Genomic DNA, 17,953 nt, shown 5'->3' on the forward strand with positions numbered 1-17,953 from the left:
CCTCTAAGCCAATGTTCTACCCAAGAACAAGAATTTGCATCTAGGCCAATTTCTTTCAGTTTGAATACTAACCTATTGTGTGGAACCGTGTCAAACGCCTTGGCAAAATCCAAGTAGATTACATCCACTGCAACACCCTGATCTACACTTCTACTACTTCTTCGTAGAATGCAATTAAATTAGTTTGACATGACCTATGTTTCATAAAACCATGCTGATTTATGCTAATAATACTATTCTTCCCAAGGAATTCTTGAATATTATCCCTAAACAGCACTTCAAATACTTTCCCTCCAACGGAAGTTAGGCTCACAGGTCTATAATTTCCGGGCACAGAGTTGGAACCCTTTTTGAAAATAGGAACCACATCTGCCTTCCTCCAATCCTCTGGTACAATTCCTGAAAGAAAAGAATCCCGAAAGATTAGAAACAGAGGTTCACTTATTTCCTGACACAGCTCCTTAAGTACTCGTGGGTGAATACCTTTAGTTGCTGCAGCACCTTGTCCTGGGCCATCCACTCACAGTTTGACTGAAAATTTTTCTCAGTGGTCCTATGTATCTCCATTGCCATAGGTTCCTCCATAACATATACTGAGGAAAAATACTTATTTAAAGTTTCTGCTTTTTTCTGGTCCTCCTTAACCAACACTCCCCCTCTCTGTTATTAATGAACCTACGTTTTCATTCTTCGTTTTTTTAGAATTTATGTACTTAAAGAATTTTTTGGGGTTAGTTTTGCTCTCTTTGGCAATCACCCTCTCATTTTCTAGTTTAGCCCATCTAATCACTTTTTTGCATGCTTTATTGGCTTCCTTATATCTTATATAGGATGCCTCTGATTCGTCTGATTTAAATGCTGTAAAAGCCATTTTCTTATTTTTAATTTCCTGCTTAACGACCCCACTAAGCCACATCGGTTTCAATTTGTTTCTTTTATATTTGTTTCCTAGTGGTACATACTGAGAAGTGTACCCTGCTAATATTTGTTTGAAAATACTCAATTTTTCCTCAGTATTTTTATCCCTGAAGAGTTTTTGCCAGTCAATAAGTTGTAAAGCTGCCCTTATCTTATTGAAATTGGCCTTCTTAAAATTATACGTTTTAGTATTCCCCATGGGCAATTTCTTTTTTGAGTTTATTTCAAAAGAGACCATATTGTGATCACTATTACCCAAGTGCTCCCCCACTTGAATGTTAGACACAAGATCAACACTGTTTGTTATCACCAGATCCAAACAAGTATCCTTTCTAGTTGGTGCTTGTACCAGTTGTGACATGAAGGTGTCATTTAACAGGTTCAAAAACCTGGATCCCCTTGCAGAACTACTAGTCTCTCTATCCCAGTTTATGTCCGGGTAATTAAAATCTCCAATAATTAACGCGTTACCCAGATGTGCAGCTTTCTCAATTTGTTCTAACAGCTGCTCTTCCTCATCATTATTAACATTAGGTGGTTTATAACATATCCCAACCAGTAGTTCTTTTCCTTTTTTTTGCCCCAAGTTGATATCTACCCATAAAGCTTCCACAAATCCCTTGTCGCCTTCAAGATGCTTAATATTTGACTTTAGCTCGTTGCTAACATACAAGCATACTCCTCCTCCCTTCCTGCTTTTTCTGTCCTTCCTATATAATGTATAACCTTTTAAGTTAACTGCCCAGTCATGGCTCTCATCCCACCATGTTTCTGTTATGCCTATTATATCATATTGGTTAGTGTATGCTATTGCCTCTGGTTCTCCCATTTTGTTATTTAGGCTCCTTGCATTAGCAAGCATACATTTAATATTACCCTGAGTCTCTTGAATTTTATGAGAATTTTTATTAATACATACCTCCTCTGTTCTGATCTTGCCCCTCCCCCATCTCCACCCCCTTGTTCTGATCTGAAGCCCCACTCCTTTCTGCACTATCTCCATTTTCAAGATCTCTGTGTCCCTCCCCCCCTACCACTAGTTTAAAAACTCCTCCAGCCTTCTAGCCATCCTCTCCCCTAGCACAACAGACCCTCTTCCGTTTAGGTGCAATCCATCACCGCTATAAAGATTGTACCCAAGCGCAAAATCAGCCCAGTGCTCTAGAAAGCCAAAACCCTCCTTCCTACACCATGACTTTAGCCACGCATTTACCTCCCTGATCTCCCGCTGCCTTTCTACTGTTGAGCGTGGCACATGTAATATTTCTGAAAATACTACCTTGGAGGTCCTTTTCTTCAATTTATCTCTTAATTCCCTGAAATCATTCTTTAGGACCTTCCATTTTCCACTGACTTTGTCATTGGTACCAATATGGACCATGACAGCCGGGTCTTCCCCAGCCCCTCCCAATAATCCATCCACTCTGTCAGCAACATGCCGGACCCGAGCACCCGGGAGACAGCAAACTGTCCGGTTGATCTTATCAGAGTGGCAGATTACCCTATCTACTCTCTTAATAATAGAGTCCCCTACCACCACAACCTGTCTAGCCTTTCCTACGCTCTCAACCCCACTCATACTAGAGGGGTTGTTCCCTCGGCTGTTAGAAGGAACAGCTTCCTCCAGTATAGCTACTCCTTAGCTGATGCACCCAACATCTTCACTCAAGCGGGCAAATCTGTTAGGCTGCACAAGGTCAGGACTAGCTAAACCTTTCCTCTTTCCTCCCCTTCTACCACCACGTGTAACTGTGACCCAGCTACATGCCTGTTCCCCAGCTGACTTGTCTCCTCCCTCTTCACTACCTGCACCCACTAAACTCTGCTCAGTGAGCAGCAGACTCCTTTCAAGATTGTCTATCTCTCTCAAAGTTGCAATTTGCTTCTCCAGATCTCTAATATGAGATTCCAGAGAAGCCACTTGCTCACACCTGCCACAGAGGTATGGACCCTGGACGGATTACTCCAGGAATGCATACATGAAACAAGATGTGCATTGAGTCAGATCATCAATCTTGCTAACTCCCATAACATACTCATAATCAAGTATAAGAAATAAATAAATAAATAAATGAGAACCTACAAAATAACAGTTAAACAAGAACACCCGTCAAAATAAACAGTTAAAAGTAAAAATATAAAGCAGTATAAATACAGTACCTTGTGGAACCCCTGTTTCTCTTTCCAACTCCTGTTTCTTTTTAACTCCTACTTAAAATAGCCTACTTGAAAAAGAGACTATCTCAATGCAGAAGACAACTTAAGTGAGCAAGCTCTGTGAGTTACTTGGGGCTTTATATAGATAACCCCACACAGGTGAAGCTAGGTAACCACTCCCCTCAATTAACTGAGCTGCAGCACACAAGAAAAAAACACCAAAAATAAAGCACCCAAAACAGATGACTGAGTAATTGAATGCAACCAAATAAAGCTTTTTCCACCAGTTGTACTCCTCCAAGGGAACTCCTGTTTCTTTTTAACTCCTACTTAAAATAGCCTACTTGAAAAAGAGACTATCTCAATGCAGAAGCAACTCAAGTCCATCTTTCCATTGCACCCTCTCCATGTTCTCCCTTCTGTCCCCAGAATCTGCTCAGGCCCAGAGAGAGGACAAGGATGGACCACTAGCTACCTGTGTCAGCAGGTTGAGGCCACATTAAAAGCAAACAGTCACGGTAAGGACAGTCAGAAGGCAGCGAACTCACCATAGGAGGGTCTCCGGCTGGCTCAGATATGGGTAGATTGCCTCTCCCTCTGGTCTGGCTGCAAGTTTATTTCTCACTGAGACTATATATTGGCTAACCAACATTCCCAGATCATTTCCCAATAATACATCCGCAGGTAATCCATCCATTACTCCCACAATGACAGTCCCTAGTTCTGTCACCAATACAGGTGGACCTTGGCAGTGGGGAGAGTATGGTAAGCACCACCAGCTGTGCCAATAGTAACCCCCAGAAATAACATGTTATTTGGCATTTAAGTTGGACCAAGGTGATAGTGGTGCCAGAGTCTCTCAGTCCTCTAAAGGGCCACCTGCCCACATTAACAACTTGAATATGTCTGTAGGCCTCATAGACTTAATCACTGAAGAAAATTTGCCGTATGATTTGTCTTGTAAAACTGTGACAACAGCAGACCCAGGACATTGGGCTTTGATGTGTCCAAGTCCTTTGTAGCATTGTATTTTTTGGGAGACTTGCCAAGGAGTAAAAGAAGCCGTTTGTTTGAGAAAAGGTGATGTGTTCATTGATTTAGGTCTGATGTTTCCAGCTGGTGCTCTGCCCCAAGACTGGAAATTATTCCCTGTGGGATGCACCACAGCTAGCGCCATGGCGCAAGGCTGTCTGGTCAGTGGCTCTGTTGGTGGGTTATGTTGGAGAACCTGCATACAAATACCTCAATTAGCTTCACTGAGGGTAACAGGTTTCCTATCCCTTACCCGGATCCAAATGTTCTCATGAATTGCTCAATTAATATCAGCTGTTTCAGTTTGTCAAAGTCCTGGATATCTGCCATTATGGGCAGTTACCTTGCAGCAGGGGAACTCAGTAAGCCTCTCAGATCTGATAAACCTGGCACTGTTTTTCAGTGTCCTGTAGAAAAGTGTCAATGTCCTCTTTAGTTTCATCAAAGGGCTAGAAGCTAGAAACTTTTCCTCCAAGGTGATAGGCCTATCATGTACAGCCAGAACCTCCTTCATCTGGAAATCAAACTCTGTTTGTGGGGTAGCCAAAGGGGCCATGTTGACTTGTTCCCCATTCATGTTGTTCAGGTCCCTCTCCTCTCTCTCATTTCAAACATATCATGCCCTAACCATGCTACCCTCTCTCTACAACTCCACCCTCACCTCTGCTCTTGACAATGTAGCCCCAACCTCTACTCGGTCCTCACGATTCTCAGGTTTCCAAACCTGGCACATAACAGTAACCCGACACCTACAATGCCATTCTCGCACTGCTGAAGGTAGCGTACAAATGTATGCCATGCTCCTACTGTTCTGTTTTCACCCTTGCCAAGCAAGCCCGCTTCCCCTCCCTTTCTGCCACCTACTTCAATAATAAGATTGAAGCTCTCAGATATGAAATCTCAGCACGTAACCAATTCTCTCCTGTCACAGAAGATAAGGTTCATGCCTTTATGTGATCCATTCTCACCTTATCTACCTCAGTTCCTACACCCAAAAGGGGGCTGTGATCACAGTGGTCACATCCCACAAAATTATACGTTCTGTGACACAACAAAGCCCTACTTTTTCCTGTCACCTTGATCTTGTATTAAACAGAAAGAGAGCAAAAGAGGAGAATTTGAGTGTCACTAAGCGATTATTCAATTCTTACAGTTTATTATTTTTGCATTAATTTCATTATGTATGATATTTTTTTTTAGAATTTGATTATTTTATTTTTTTGTTTGATCTTTATTTAATTGCCTTTTTTTGTTCTTTATTTGTCTCTGTTTTTTCCCTTCTCCTTGGGTGTATGTTTTGGGAGGGTGGTGGAAGAAAAATCTAAAAAAAGCTAAAAAAAACCTAAAAAAATAAAACAATCTAAATAAAAATAAAAAAAATGTTAGAAGTAGTTTAGGTACCCTTCCCTCAAATATTCAGTTAGAATTAGTTTGCGTTAGGAGTTCGGTTTTTTTTTATAATGAAGAAGCAGTGTCAGACTATAACGCAGGTCAGTTTTCGCATGTCAGTGTCACAGTTCCTCTGGTGGTGATAGTGAGGTATTGGTTTCCCCAAACTGGACCTCACCAATCATCTCACATTTTACTACCACGTCTTGCATAAAGGTGGATGTGGCAGGTTTTACCCTGGTCCAATATCTATACCTCTTTCTTTAGGAAGATATTCTTATTGTGATAGTCTCCAAGACTAATATTTATACAGAGCATTATCTTGCAGCCCACCCAACTTGCAGCTTCTCCAAGCAGCAAAACTGGTATCCAACGGATGCCATTGAGCTCTGTTGATTGTCTGCCTTTACCCTTTGCATGGGTATAACCAAAAACACCACTATACACTCCTACTATCCCCATATCCCCCCATACAATGTCCACGTTTCATTATGAAATGCTGTTACGTTTCCTGCATTTCAGTGAAACATAACATTTCAGTGCCCCCCAAAAGGTTTTTATATACCCACTTTCAGGACAGGTTTGCAGAGGTGTAAAAAAACCCAAAAACCTCACAATAACCTGGTTGCATAAGTGTGCACACCCTTAAACTAATACTTTGTTACAGCACCTTTTGATTTTATTACATCAATCAGTCTTTTTGGGTAGGAGTCTATTAGCATGGCACATCTTGACATGACAATATTTGGCCACTCTTCTTTGCAAAAGCGCTCCAAATCTGTCAGATTGTGAGGACATCTCCTGTGCACAGCCCTCTTCAGATCACCTCACAGATGTACAATTGGATTCAGGTCTGGGCTCTGGCTGGGCCATTCCAAAATGTTAATCTTCTTCTGGTGAAGCCATGCTTTTGTGGATTTGGATGTGTGCTTTAGGTTGTTGTCATGCTGAAAGGTGAACTTCCTCTTCAGCTTCCTAACGGATGCCTGAAGGTTTTGTGACAAAATTGCCTGGTATTTGGAGCTGTTAGATTATTCTTTGTCTTGAATAGCTAAACTTCTCCAGTGAACAAACAGCAATCAAGACCACAGTTTCAAAGTCTTGTTAAGCAGGTTTATTCAATAACAAAGTAATATACATACAGTACTGATTGATGAACAGATGGTGGTCATAGGTACTGTAGGCTCAGTATTCTTGGTGAGATGAAGGTGAAAGAGAGGAGAAAGAGACCTTGCCTGTGTAACCAAAATTATTTATTCCCCTTTACATTCAGTTAGGGTATAAGCTGGAGCAGTCATAGGATACACCAACATTCCAGAGAAAAGCTACGTCACGTGTTTAAAAACATATGTTCCTGGCACTCAAATTGCATTCAGGCCTAATGTGTGTTGAACATAATAAAAGTATAAAAATGATTTCTTACAGGAACTGTTCCTAATTCCCTCCAACCTGACTAAGGCCCTTGCTGAAGAAAAACAGTCCCAAAGCACGATGCTGCCACCACCATGCTTCACTGTGGGTGTGGTGTTCTTTGGGGGATGTGCAGTGTTGTTTTTGCGCCAAACACCTTTTGGAATTATGGCCAAAAAGTTCAACCTTGGTTTCATCAGTCCATAGCACATTTTCCCACATGCTTTTGGGGGATGTTTGTTTTTGCAAACTTCAGCTGGGCTTGGATGTTTTTTTTTGTAGTAAAAGGCTTCCATCTTGCCACCCCATAGCCCATTCATATGAAGAATACAGGAGATTGTTGTCACATGTAGCAGTACTTGGCAGAAATTTGATTGCTTCATCAACAGCAACTGCCGATTTGTAACCTCTATCTCGACATAACCTTATTTAACATCTTATAAATGATTGTAAAAATAACACTTTAATAATAACTTCTGTATAAATACTATACAGTCTTCTGTACACCTGTGTACAAACAGCTGAGGGTTCCTAACCTAAACACAGACAATGGATTCACACTACCCCTTCCGCCGGATACCACAATCGCCCAAGCGACCACGGGTCGGATAGGGAAGCTCCACCTTAACGCTTTGCTTAATCCTGTACAGGGAGGGCATTAACTCTAACCTCTAACCAAAACCATCAACTCGCCACTCCCATTATCCTTCAAACTTCTCCAGGGAACACCTCCACCAACAGCAAAGAAAACAGATCCTGCAAAAACGAAAAAAGAGAGGGAAAGGGGGAAGAAAACACCAGCCAACATGGAAACACACAGCCAAAAAACAAAAGGGGAGGGCGAGCGGTAAACTGCTCCTGTGGTGTTCAGTAATTGCCCCCTGCACGTGCGCTTAGAGGGGCTTTATAGCCCTGTCCCCTTCCCCCTACAGTCATGTTCCTTGTGACTTCCTCCCTCGTTCCCTGTGCATTCTCTCCTTGTGCTAACCCTTGCTGGGTTAACCCTTTCCTGCCCCAATACCATGTGCACCGTCCTGTAGTGCTGGCAGGGTCATGTTCCCCTTACGCCTATGACTCCAGGGTTTCTGCCTTGGAGGTCTACTATTGTAAATGGACAGGCAGGACGAGGGAATTGTTTTGAGACCCTGTGGTAGTCCCCAAATTCAGACAATTGACCCATAAAATCAAATGGTCAAAATTTCACATTTGAAAGATGAAAAGTGCATGTCCCCTAGAGGACCTAATAACTGCAGAATAGCATGGAACAGGCATATACTGGGGCACTGATGTACTGGGGATACAGCAGAATGCAAAATAGGGGGTGGGGTTGTGGCCTCAGCACCTACCAGTTAAATTTGAATTTGGGGACTGCCACGGGGTCCCCAAACACATATGGGCCCCCGTCAAATGGTCAAAATGTGTTCCTTTGAATATATAACTACCAAAATTACATGAAAATCCTAGGCATGTGGGGTATTTCAAATCTCAAGGAAAATACATTAATGTTATGTTTAGCTGCACTAGTTTTCTATTAATTATGTTGAACAATACTGGAAAACAAAACATGTTTTTCATCCATTTGTCCATTTCAATGAGAGTAAGAAAAAGAAAGCCCTATCTTATCTATATATAATATGTGGGGATTCATTTAGGAAGCAAGAGTGCAATTTTGTTTGAACACATAGATAAAGTAGGAAAATGGCTCCTGTCCTAAACAAACATTAAAGCAAAGAAGCCCATTGTCCTTAAGGGGTTAATATTAATTAAGGGAATGTTTTCAAACTTGTCAGCTGTTGTTCAAGTGTGATCTGTACTTGGATGAAACTTGTATAATATTTCCTGAGGAAGGCTGCATTTTGGATCTGAAACGTTGGCTTTTACTCATTGAACTTCCATGGTTATGCTACCCTTTTAATAAATGGCTTAATGAGGGGCAGGACTATTCACATACAGGAGCAAGGTAAGCCACACAAGCTTAAAAGTTTAAATCTATATGGGAGCGAGAGTAAAAATTGTGTGGAGATTGCTCCTGCAACCTAGAAGCAGAGTATGGTGAACTGGAGAGTTCCCAGGTATGGATATCATATCCCAGTGCTCTGCAGTAGAGATGGAAGTCATGGAAGGGAAAGGCTGGGGGCCAGGCCTAGGGCAAAGCCAAAGGTCACCTTGCCCTAATTCAACAATTTAGTTAGCAAAATGCATTAACAGGTTCCTGGAAATAGCACAAATAAAAATGGTATCTCATATTTTGAAATAGTTGTTTTATGATTGGATTGTTTTTATTACAAAATAACTTGCTTAATGAGGCAGTCTAAGGTCCCTGGCACCCCTACAATATTAGAATGCATTTTAAAGTACATTCTTTGGAGCTTTAGTTGAAATTTAGAATGTGGTTTCTGAGGAAGGAGAATATGTCATCATAAGAGGTGAAACAGTCCTTCCTTAATAAAAAAAAACTGTGGCAAAATGTGCTGATTTTCCTGGTAGCTTAAGTAAGTTGTATATTTATTAATTTATTTTTTAATTTTCAGAACCACTTTAGTTCTTGTTCTCCTAGTATTCTGCATATGCTTCCTGGTTGCCTGTATTATGTATCTACACGTCACAAGAGTACAGGTAAATATATTACTTTTTCAAGCAAATATGTACATGATTATATGTGATGCTTAATATAAATATATGTCTTACATTTCTTACATTACAACACTTCAACAATTTTCCCTAAAGGACTTACAGCTAGTTAGCTACACTTTAAAATGTCAACTGGATTTCAATCAGCTCTGGTAGGGATGCTGATGTACTTGTGATAGATGCTGTTAAATGGCACAAGACAAGGGCACTTGGCTAATCTTGATCACATTCTCAGATTCTGCCTGAAATCAGTGCTTAGAAAATTATATAATACAGCTAACATCAGACCAGGATTTGAATGACTCCTTCAGTAAAAGGCTCCAAATCCTGAGCCGGAATGGCCACTTGGGTCAACGTAAAGCATCTGAAAATGTGGTGGTCAGAAAGCCTCTCTAGAAATGACCTGGGTAGGAATACTCAAATCAAACTTATCCTAGCAGGAATAGTCAACATCTTTCTCTGAGATGTTCACATTTTGACAATTCATATTTTTCATTGCAACTCGAATGAACATGAGTTGAGAATATTTCAGAATTTGACGGCTAAGATTAGTTTCACGTTCAAGCTCTCAATATTCATCTGTTAAGTCACAAGCAGGCACTGTGAACTGAGTAGACCCGAAGGCAACATGCCCATAACCAACCACACATGCGCCTGGAAAAGCACCTCTTAGAATCCACTCTGGAAAAGGCACAGGTCATGCTGGCCAGGTGCCTGACAGAAATTGTTTTACTTATGTACATATCTAATATATATAATAGCCTTGTCACTGTGGGAATTGTAGGTCACTTTGTGCAAATTTGAAACTAAATGTAAGGACCAATCAGTGCATACGCTAGCTTCCAGTGTTTCAATTTGTGGCCCTCGAGCTGTTAGAGTTAATGTAATGATGGTGTAGCTGAGTGCTCTCACACTAAAAGGAGATTTAACTGCTTGGGGTCCAGGGGTGTACCTAGAGTATTTGGTGACCGGGACAGATCCTGTATGTGGCACCCCCCCCATACATCTGTAAACTGTATGTCAACTGGAAAAATAAATGAACTTAACATATTGGCATATATGGGAACTCTCCGGGTTTGTAGAAGCTGCTGTTTCTTCATTATTGAGGCTGAGCCTAAAAAAATGTACACTTTTAAATAATTACTATTGACTGAACTGTTAATGCTATTAATATTTATCAAATATAAATAAATTAGTCTAATATAAATGGGAATGGCATACTCAATTGTGATTCATATATATATTGCATTTGCACCACTTAACCTGTCAAAACATCAAACATTTAACCATAGTAATACTGTCAGTTAATGTCACTTGAACATCTGCACATAAATACTTCAACTCAGTACTTTATTGATGAATGAAACATCAATATTGGTTTATCATTTCTAAAAGATATACGTACACCAGTGGCCAGTGTAGTCATAAACATGAGATTGCGCACACACACACTTTGTTTAAACACATTTTCTCTTACTTGTGTCTTCCCTTGGAGTGCTGTGCCATTCTCCCTTGCTCACTTCCTCCAGGCTGGATACGCTCTCACTGTATGAAAAATAAAACTAGTCATTACATAAATCCCAAATGTATCACTATCATCAAGAATAATTTCTTTAAATAATGTAATTAAAGCGGCTTTTGCATCATTATGCCTAACAATTTTAGATTTTCAAATAATTACTGTTGCATGTAATTCTAATATTATTACTATTAGTCTATTTGTCAAATATAAAAGGACTAATATAAATGGGAAATGGCATACTCACAATAACGTTAGCTGTGAACGGGAAAAGGAGCTGCTGAACCTTCAACTATTCTTTGCTGACTCTTATCAGTGAATACTGACTATGTTGCTGGTAGACTTTCACAGTGATCGAAAGTAGGAATGGGAAAAGGAGCTGCTGAACCTTCAACTATTCTTTGCTGACTCTTAGCAGTGAATACTGACTCTGTTGGTGGTAGACTTTCACAGTGATCGAAAGTAGGAATGGGAAAAGGAGCTGCTGAACCTTCAACTATTATTTGCTGACTCTTAGCAGCCAATACTGACTCTGTTACTAGTAGACTTTCACAGTGATCGAAAGTAGGAATGGGAAAAGGAACTGCTGAACCTTCAACTATTCTTTGCTGACTCTTAGCAGCGAATACTGACTCTGTTGCTGGTAGACTTTCACAGTGATCGAAAGTAGGGATGGGAAAAGGAGCTGCTGAACCTTCAACTATTCTTTGCTGACTCTTAGCAGTGAAAACTGACTCTGTTGCTGGTAGACTTTCACAGTGATCGAAAGTAGGAATGGGAAAAGAAGCTGCTGAACCTTCAACTATTCTTTGCTGACTCTTAGAAGTGTATATTGACTAGAGTAACCAGTTCAGACCTTTCATAGTGAAAAAAACATGATTAGTAAATTTAAATGGCTTTACTTAAAATACTTCCATATAGCCAATTGATTATCATCATGCACTTGTTTTGTGTTTTTTTCAGCTGTGTGTTTTTTCGCAGCCATTTTCGAACTGAAGGATTGGGGTCCCAGGAGTCAAATGGGAGGCCAATCATATTAATTGTCGTTAAATTTGCGATATTATGAACCATCAGGCGGCTTCTTTTTTCTGAGCATATAATATTCATTATAAAAAATCCTCTTTTTTCCTCTGCAGAACTAGCAGCAACGGTATTAACAATATTTTTGGCCCTTTGTACGGTACTTGGGATCCTATGATGTTGATTTTGTAGTATATTTTCTACATAGACACGGAAGTCATTGATGTCAATTTCATAATGAAACCGCTTGTTGAATTCACACGGTTTTTCTTCTGCAGCTTTCCAAGTAACAACAACTTCTTCAATATTCCATGGATCTGGGTCAATGGTGTTTACAATTTCTTGAATTGTAAGATCATTATTTTCTGCTTTATTTCCAAATTTTAAGTGATCATTGTACATCAACCTGGCTTTCATGTTATAGACGACCTCGTGGAAGAATACAGGATGACCTATGTCCCATGTTTCCACTAACTACTGATAACACCAATTTGTTTGAATACTAAGCACAAGGTTTGTCTGGATACATCATCCTGACCTTCTTCGCTATTAGTTGTATAAATATGTTTACTAATAAGGGCATAGAACTATTTTATGTATTATGATTGGTTTAGGATAGGGTGTTATTTCCGGTATGATTTTATAAATATATCCATAATGCGTCATAATAAACAGAAATCTTATTATACAAACACTTTTGTCTGTGTGTGTGATTTCTCACTGGTTGATCAGGATACAATTGGAACCCCAAGGTATAGAAGTACTCGGAAGTTCTCCGACAACTGCTTCAAGTAATTTTTGACGAGTTAGATTGCAATATTGTTGATTCTCAACAAAACTAATATCTTTAAATGCATCAGACTGTATTGTGGGTTCAACTTTCTTTTCAAAGTTTCCATGACTTTCATGGAGCAATTCAAATGCCTTAATTGTTCTTTTTATTAATTTCTCAGCTCTTATAAAATCGAGATCTCTTTTTTGAAGGATATTGGATAGAAGGGACATTTCTTACAATATACCTATCATTAATGCAAGATCATCGAGAAAGAATCTGTTGCGGAGACGGGAGGCCATTCCTGAAAATTGCTTACGTGCAGAAAAATACTGATACAAAGCAGGATAAGCCCTCCATACAGCAAGTGTTGATCTTAAACTACAAGCAGCCCATCTTGGCCCTAAAACTCTTCCAATCTTTGTAATTTCAAGTCCGAGTTCTCCTGAAATTTTGAGCAGCTCCATTTGATTTTTGTTTGATTGGTGAAATAGTATATATTTTATCAATTAAAATTTTGAAGTGATTCACTTGTTTTACTTGAGTGATGGCATCATCTAAAACAAGTTGCAGATGGTGATTTAAGCAATGCCGAATAATGATGTCTGGAATTTTTTTTTAAGCCTGGTGCTTACCCCTGACTTGCAGCCCAGCATTACACTTGCTCCATCAGAGCAAAATGCAACCAAATGTTTTGTCAAGTAGCACTTATCAAATCCAACATCACACAGACTTTTTAACAAACTTCCAACTCTACCTTCCAACTCCATTAAATCCACAAAAATTGTTGGTGAAAGTTGAGAATCTTCAACTTTTATGAAAATTATCAGCACAGGTTTACTAGCTATCATTGAAGCTTCGTCAACAATGACACTAATTTTAAGTTGCTTTTTGATTATTTTAGAAAATATATTCTTAATTTCACTTGCAATGTGCTCGACTATTTTAATAGCAGTTTTCCGAGAGTGCAGCCCCACTCCCATATCCAACCCATTTTTTACTTGAAGTTTGATCTCATCTTCAATATCAGAAAATGGCCTATTTCTTTTTGCCATACTGTAAATGGTATTAACCCCTTCAGGACCGGGATTTTGATACTAACGTGTCGCTAAAGGACCAGAGCCGTTTTTGTGTTTTTGCCATGTCTTTCTTCAACTGTAATTTCTCTCTTATCAATTGGTGCACCCACACAAATCATATATTGTTTTTTTCAGCACAAGTAGGGCTTTCATTTGAAACCATATTAAGCTGGGTAGTACATTGTTTTGTTTGAAATAAACTGGAAAAAGTGGGGAAAAAATGAAAAAAAAGCATTTTTTTACAGTTTTGTATACATACAAATTGTACACACATTGAACCAATGGGAAAAAATTATCCCAAATATATTCATTAAGTTGTCCTGATTTGGAAACCACCCAACATGGCCAGGATTTTTATCTATTTTGACCAGTATAGGGCAAATATTGCAAGGCATGCATTACGTTTTTGAAATGTAATTTTTTTCAAATTTGGCATGGTAGTCTAATAACTGCAATAGTTGTCACAGATACTGATTATCCCCCCAAAATTATATGTTTATGAACAGTAGATAAGTCAAGGTGTACAACTAGGGTCATTTTGACACTTTTCAAACAGGGATTTTATCGCCAATTGCTGCCAAATTTTGAGGTATTTTTTTGTTTTTTTTGCATATGTTGCAATGTTGCTTTAGATTTTATATTATATTTTGTATAGAATATGTGCAACTGCAGAAAAAAACACCAAATTGTGTTCACCAACATCCCCCGGTTCCAACAAGGCCTCACATGCATGGTTCATGCATTTTTTGAGGAAGCTATGAGGGCAAAACTGGAACATGTGCATTTTAGTTTTCAAATTTGGAATTTTCAGAAATTGGTTTCCTGGGCCCATATCCCATTTGGGACATTTTGGAAGCCCCCCACTGTAAATTACCCCATAAAAGTATATATTTATGAACAGTAGACGAGTCAAGGTGTTCAACTGGGGTAGTTTTGACAGTTTTCAGCCAGCCATTTCTTCACTGATGTCTGCCAAACTTCACAGGGAAATTATTTTATTGCATTTTTAACGCATACATTTCAATGTTGCACTAAATTTCTTGCACAGCATAAGTGCAACAGTGGAAGAAAACACCACATTTTGTTCACCAACATCCCATGATTCCAACAAGGCCTCACATGCATGGTTCATGCATTTTTTGAGGAAGCTATGAGGGCAAAACTGGAACATGTGCATTTACATTTTTTTCAATATTTTTTTTATCAGATTACTTGTAAGTGACAGGTTTAGGCCGCTGACATCAATCAGGGAGACCGATCAATAATCAGCGACTTAAAATGTCACCGACAAGTGATCAGGTAATAATTATGATTTTTTTATTTATTAATAATTTGTGTTTTTTCATAATTAACCTAGATGACCCCTCTCTCTTTGTAGAGCAGGGTCATCCATGGGCTGCCATAATGATCCGATCACTCCTATTGGCTAGGAGCGATCTGATCAGCCCAGCCCAGCATTTGACCTGGAAGCACCCTGGACTTTCAGGTCAGTGCTGTTATTTTTTTATTATTATTATTATTTTATTAATTTATTTATTTATTTATTTAATTTTTTTTATTTTTCTTTATTATTATTATTTTTTATTTTTTTTTAACTCTTTCAATGCTGATGCTCCATTGAAGCACAGCATTGACTGATATTTAGTCCCCACAAGCTTGTGGGGACTAATATTAACACCTGCAATGCTGCGATGGGGGGTCATACACAATCGCAGCATTGAAGGGGTTAATTGAGGAAGAGGGGGGGTAGGGGTTAACTGAGCAAGGGGGGGTGGGGGGGGCTGGTCTCCACACTCATGTGGAGACCAAAGAACCCTGTCTCCCTGTCCCTGAAGCTGCCTCTGGCAGCTGGGACACAATCTCCAATAGACTGGAGATTGTAGGGGAGGAATCTCTCTGATCAGTCCTACAGGACTGATCAGAGGACTTCTGGGGGGTCGTTTTTGCTGTTGCTGGTCTGCCTGGGCTTCCAGGCAGACCACCAGCAGCAGAGCCCCCTACAAAACGGCAATTAACCCCTTCAATGCCGCCATCGCGGCATTGAATGCCGCGATCGCGGCATTGAAGGGGTTAACGCTGCACTGACGCTCTCATGTGTGGGGACCTGATCCAACACCCCCCCCCCATTCCCTGAAGCTGCCTGTGGCAGCTGAAACCGCGATTGCAGATTTTTCTGCAATCGCTGTTTCTGCCTACAAAATCACTCCGTGGGAGTGATCGTAGGCTTGGGGGCGGGTTTAGACAGGCTGTGCTGTCTGCCCAGGAGTCCTGGGCAGACACCAGCAGCAGCGCCCCCACGATCACCGCGATTGTGGTGATGTGGGGGCGTTTTTTGGAGGAGACGTACCTGGTACGTCCCCGTCTACTGGTGACTGTTAACCAGGAAGTACCAGGTACGTCCCGGTACGGAAGGGGTTAAAGACTTTACATGTAGAGCTCATATATTTTTGGTTAATTGTATCTATGCTTTTAGCAATTACATCATCAGTATGACCTTTTAGTTGAGCCACACAGAAACAGTGTGCCTTAGATGAAAAGTGTTCATTCATTTTTTTTCTGAGAGAAGCTTGCTGGACGGCTTTCTTTTTCCTGATGCTTCAACACAAAAACCTTTCCATTCCTTGGATACATGAGCTCCTTTCATATGTATGGAATCAAATCTTGCACAGTTATCACAATCCAGTTTCGAATGGCCAAACCATCATACTTTTTTTGAAATTCCTTGACCTGCTTAATATTCTAGCAATCAGGAGGAGCAACTGTATTTGACGTGGATATTTCATCATCATCTCTTGGTGGTAAAGGTTCACTGCAATCTTCAATAATTGAAAATGGAGCTGCAAACTCTTCATCTTCTCTTTGTCTCTTCTTAGATGTGGATACATCATAGTCTCTTGGCGTTACAGGTTTACTGCAATCTTTATTACAGATTGAAAATACAGCAGATGAATCTTTATCTGTTCTTTGCGGACTCTTAGCGGTTGATGTTGATGCTGCTGCTGGTAGACTTTCACATTGATCAAGAGTAGGAAATGGAAGAGGAGCTGCTGAATTTTCTTCTATTATTTGTTCATAGTTAGAAGTGGATATTGCATCCTCTCTTGGTGGTACATGTTCAGTGGAATCTTCTTTTGAAATATCCGATCTTTTGAATTTCTTCAAATATTGTAACATTCACTGAAGCACTGATATTATAGATTATATACTAAACTATTATTGTTTTTATTATTTCATAACCTGAGTAATACTCATTAAAAAGGTGCCATATTATTTATTAGCCTTTTAAAAGCGTGAGCGCACAACCCACTCATTGTGATGGCTGATTGGTGTTTTATCTATGTCTGTGTGTGCACATACAGCGTTTTAAAATTGCCCCTCCTAATTTTGTCCCTGTGCCCAACTGTGCCCCCCTAAGCGACCAGCATAGTCATAAACATGAGATTGCACACACACGGTGTTTAAACACATTTTCTCTTACTTGTGTCTTCACTTGAAGAAACTCTAAGCTTTGTTTACCTTTGTCCGCAATTTTCCCTTCCTCAAGGATGGACATGCTGTCACTGTATTAAAAAAATAGCCAGTCATTACATAAATTCAAAATGTGTAAGTCACTTTATGTAACGTTTCGCCCTTCACTGTCTGGAACTCTTTACACTCTGTGCTGCTCATTTTCTTTGCCAACCACTAGTGGCCGTCTGACTAACATTTCCAACTGCAACTTATTTCCTGGATTACACAGCCTTTATAAAAGAGTGGCATATAGGGATGTATAAGGCATATATGGGGGCATATAGGGGGTTAAAAGGCACATTCGAGAGGCAGAGTGGCAAATAGGGGGGTCAAAAGGCATATCTGGAGGGCAGAGTGGCATATAGGTGGGATAACGCATATCTGGGGGGGCAGATTGGCAAATAAAAGGAAATAACAAAAAATACATTTTTCTCAATTTTTCGCAATCATAGTTTTTATTAAATATGAAAAAAAGTTTACATGTGAATATTTACTAGAAACACTTTTTTTCCAAAA

General features: G+C 39.8%; 1 protein-coding gene across 1 annotated transcript in view; it reads left to right on the forward strand.

Annotated features, from left to right (window-relative positions):
* Positions 1–17,953, forward strand: part of ADCY1 (adenylate cyclase 1) — an 854,652-nt gene that overhangs the window by 521,125 nt on the left and 315,574 nt on the right. Inside the window, exon 11 of the mRNA XM_053467783.1 lies at positions 9,438–9,522. Coding sequence (XP_053323758.1) covers positions 9,438–9,522 — 85 coding nt within the window. The remainder of the gene's footprint in view (positions 1–9,437; positions 9,523–17,953) is intronic.

The sequence above is a fragment of the Spea bombifrons genome, chromosome 5, assembly GCF_027358695.1.
Source record: "Spea bombifrons isolate aSpeBom1 chromosome 5, aSpeBom1.2.pri, whole genome shotgun sequence".
In the NCBI taxonomy this organism is placed as follows: Eukaryota; Metazoa; Chordata; class Amphibia; order Anura; family Pelobatidae; genus Spea; species Spea bombifrons.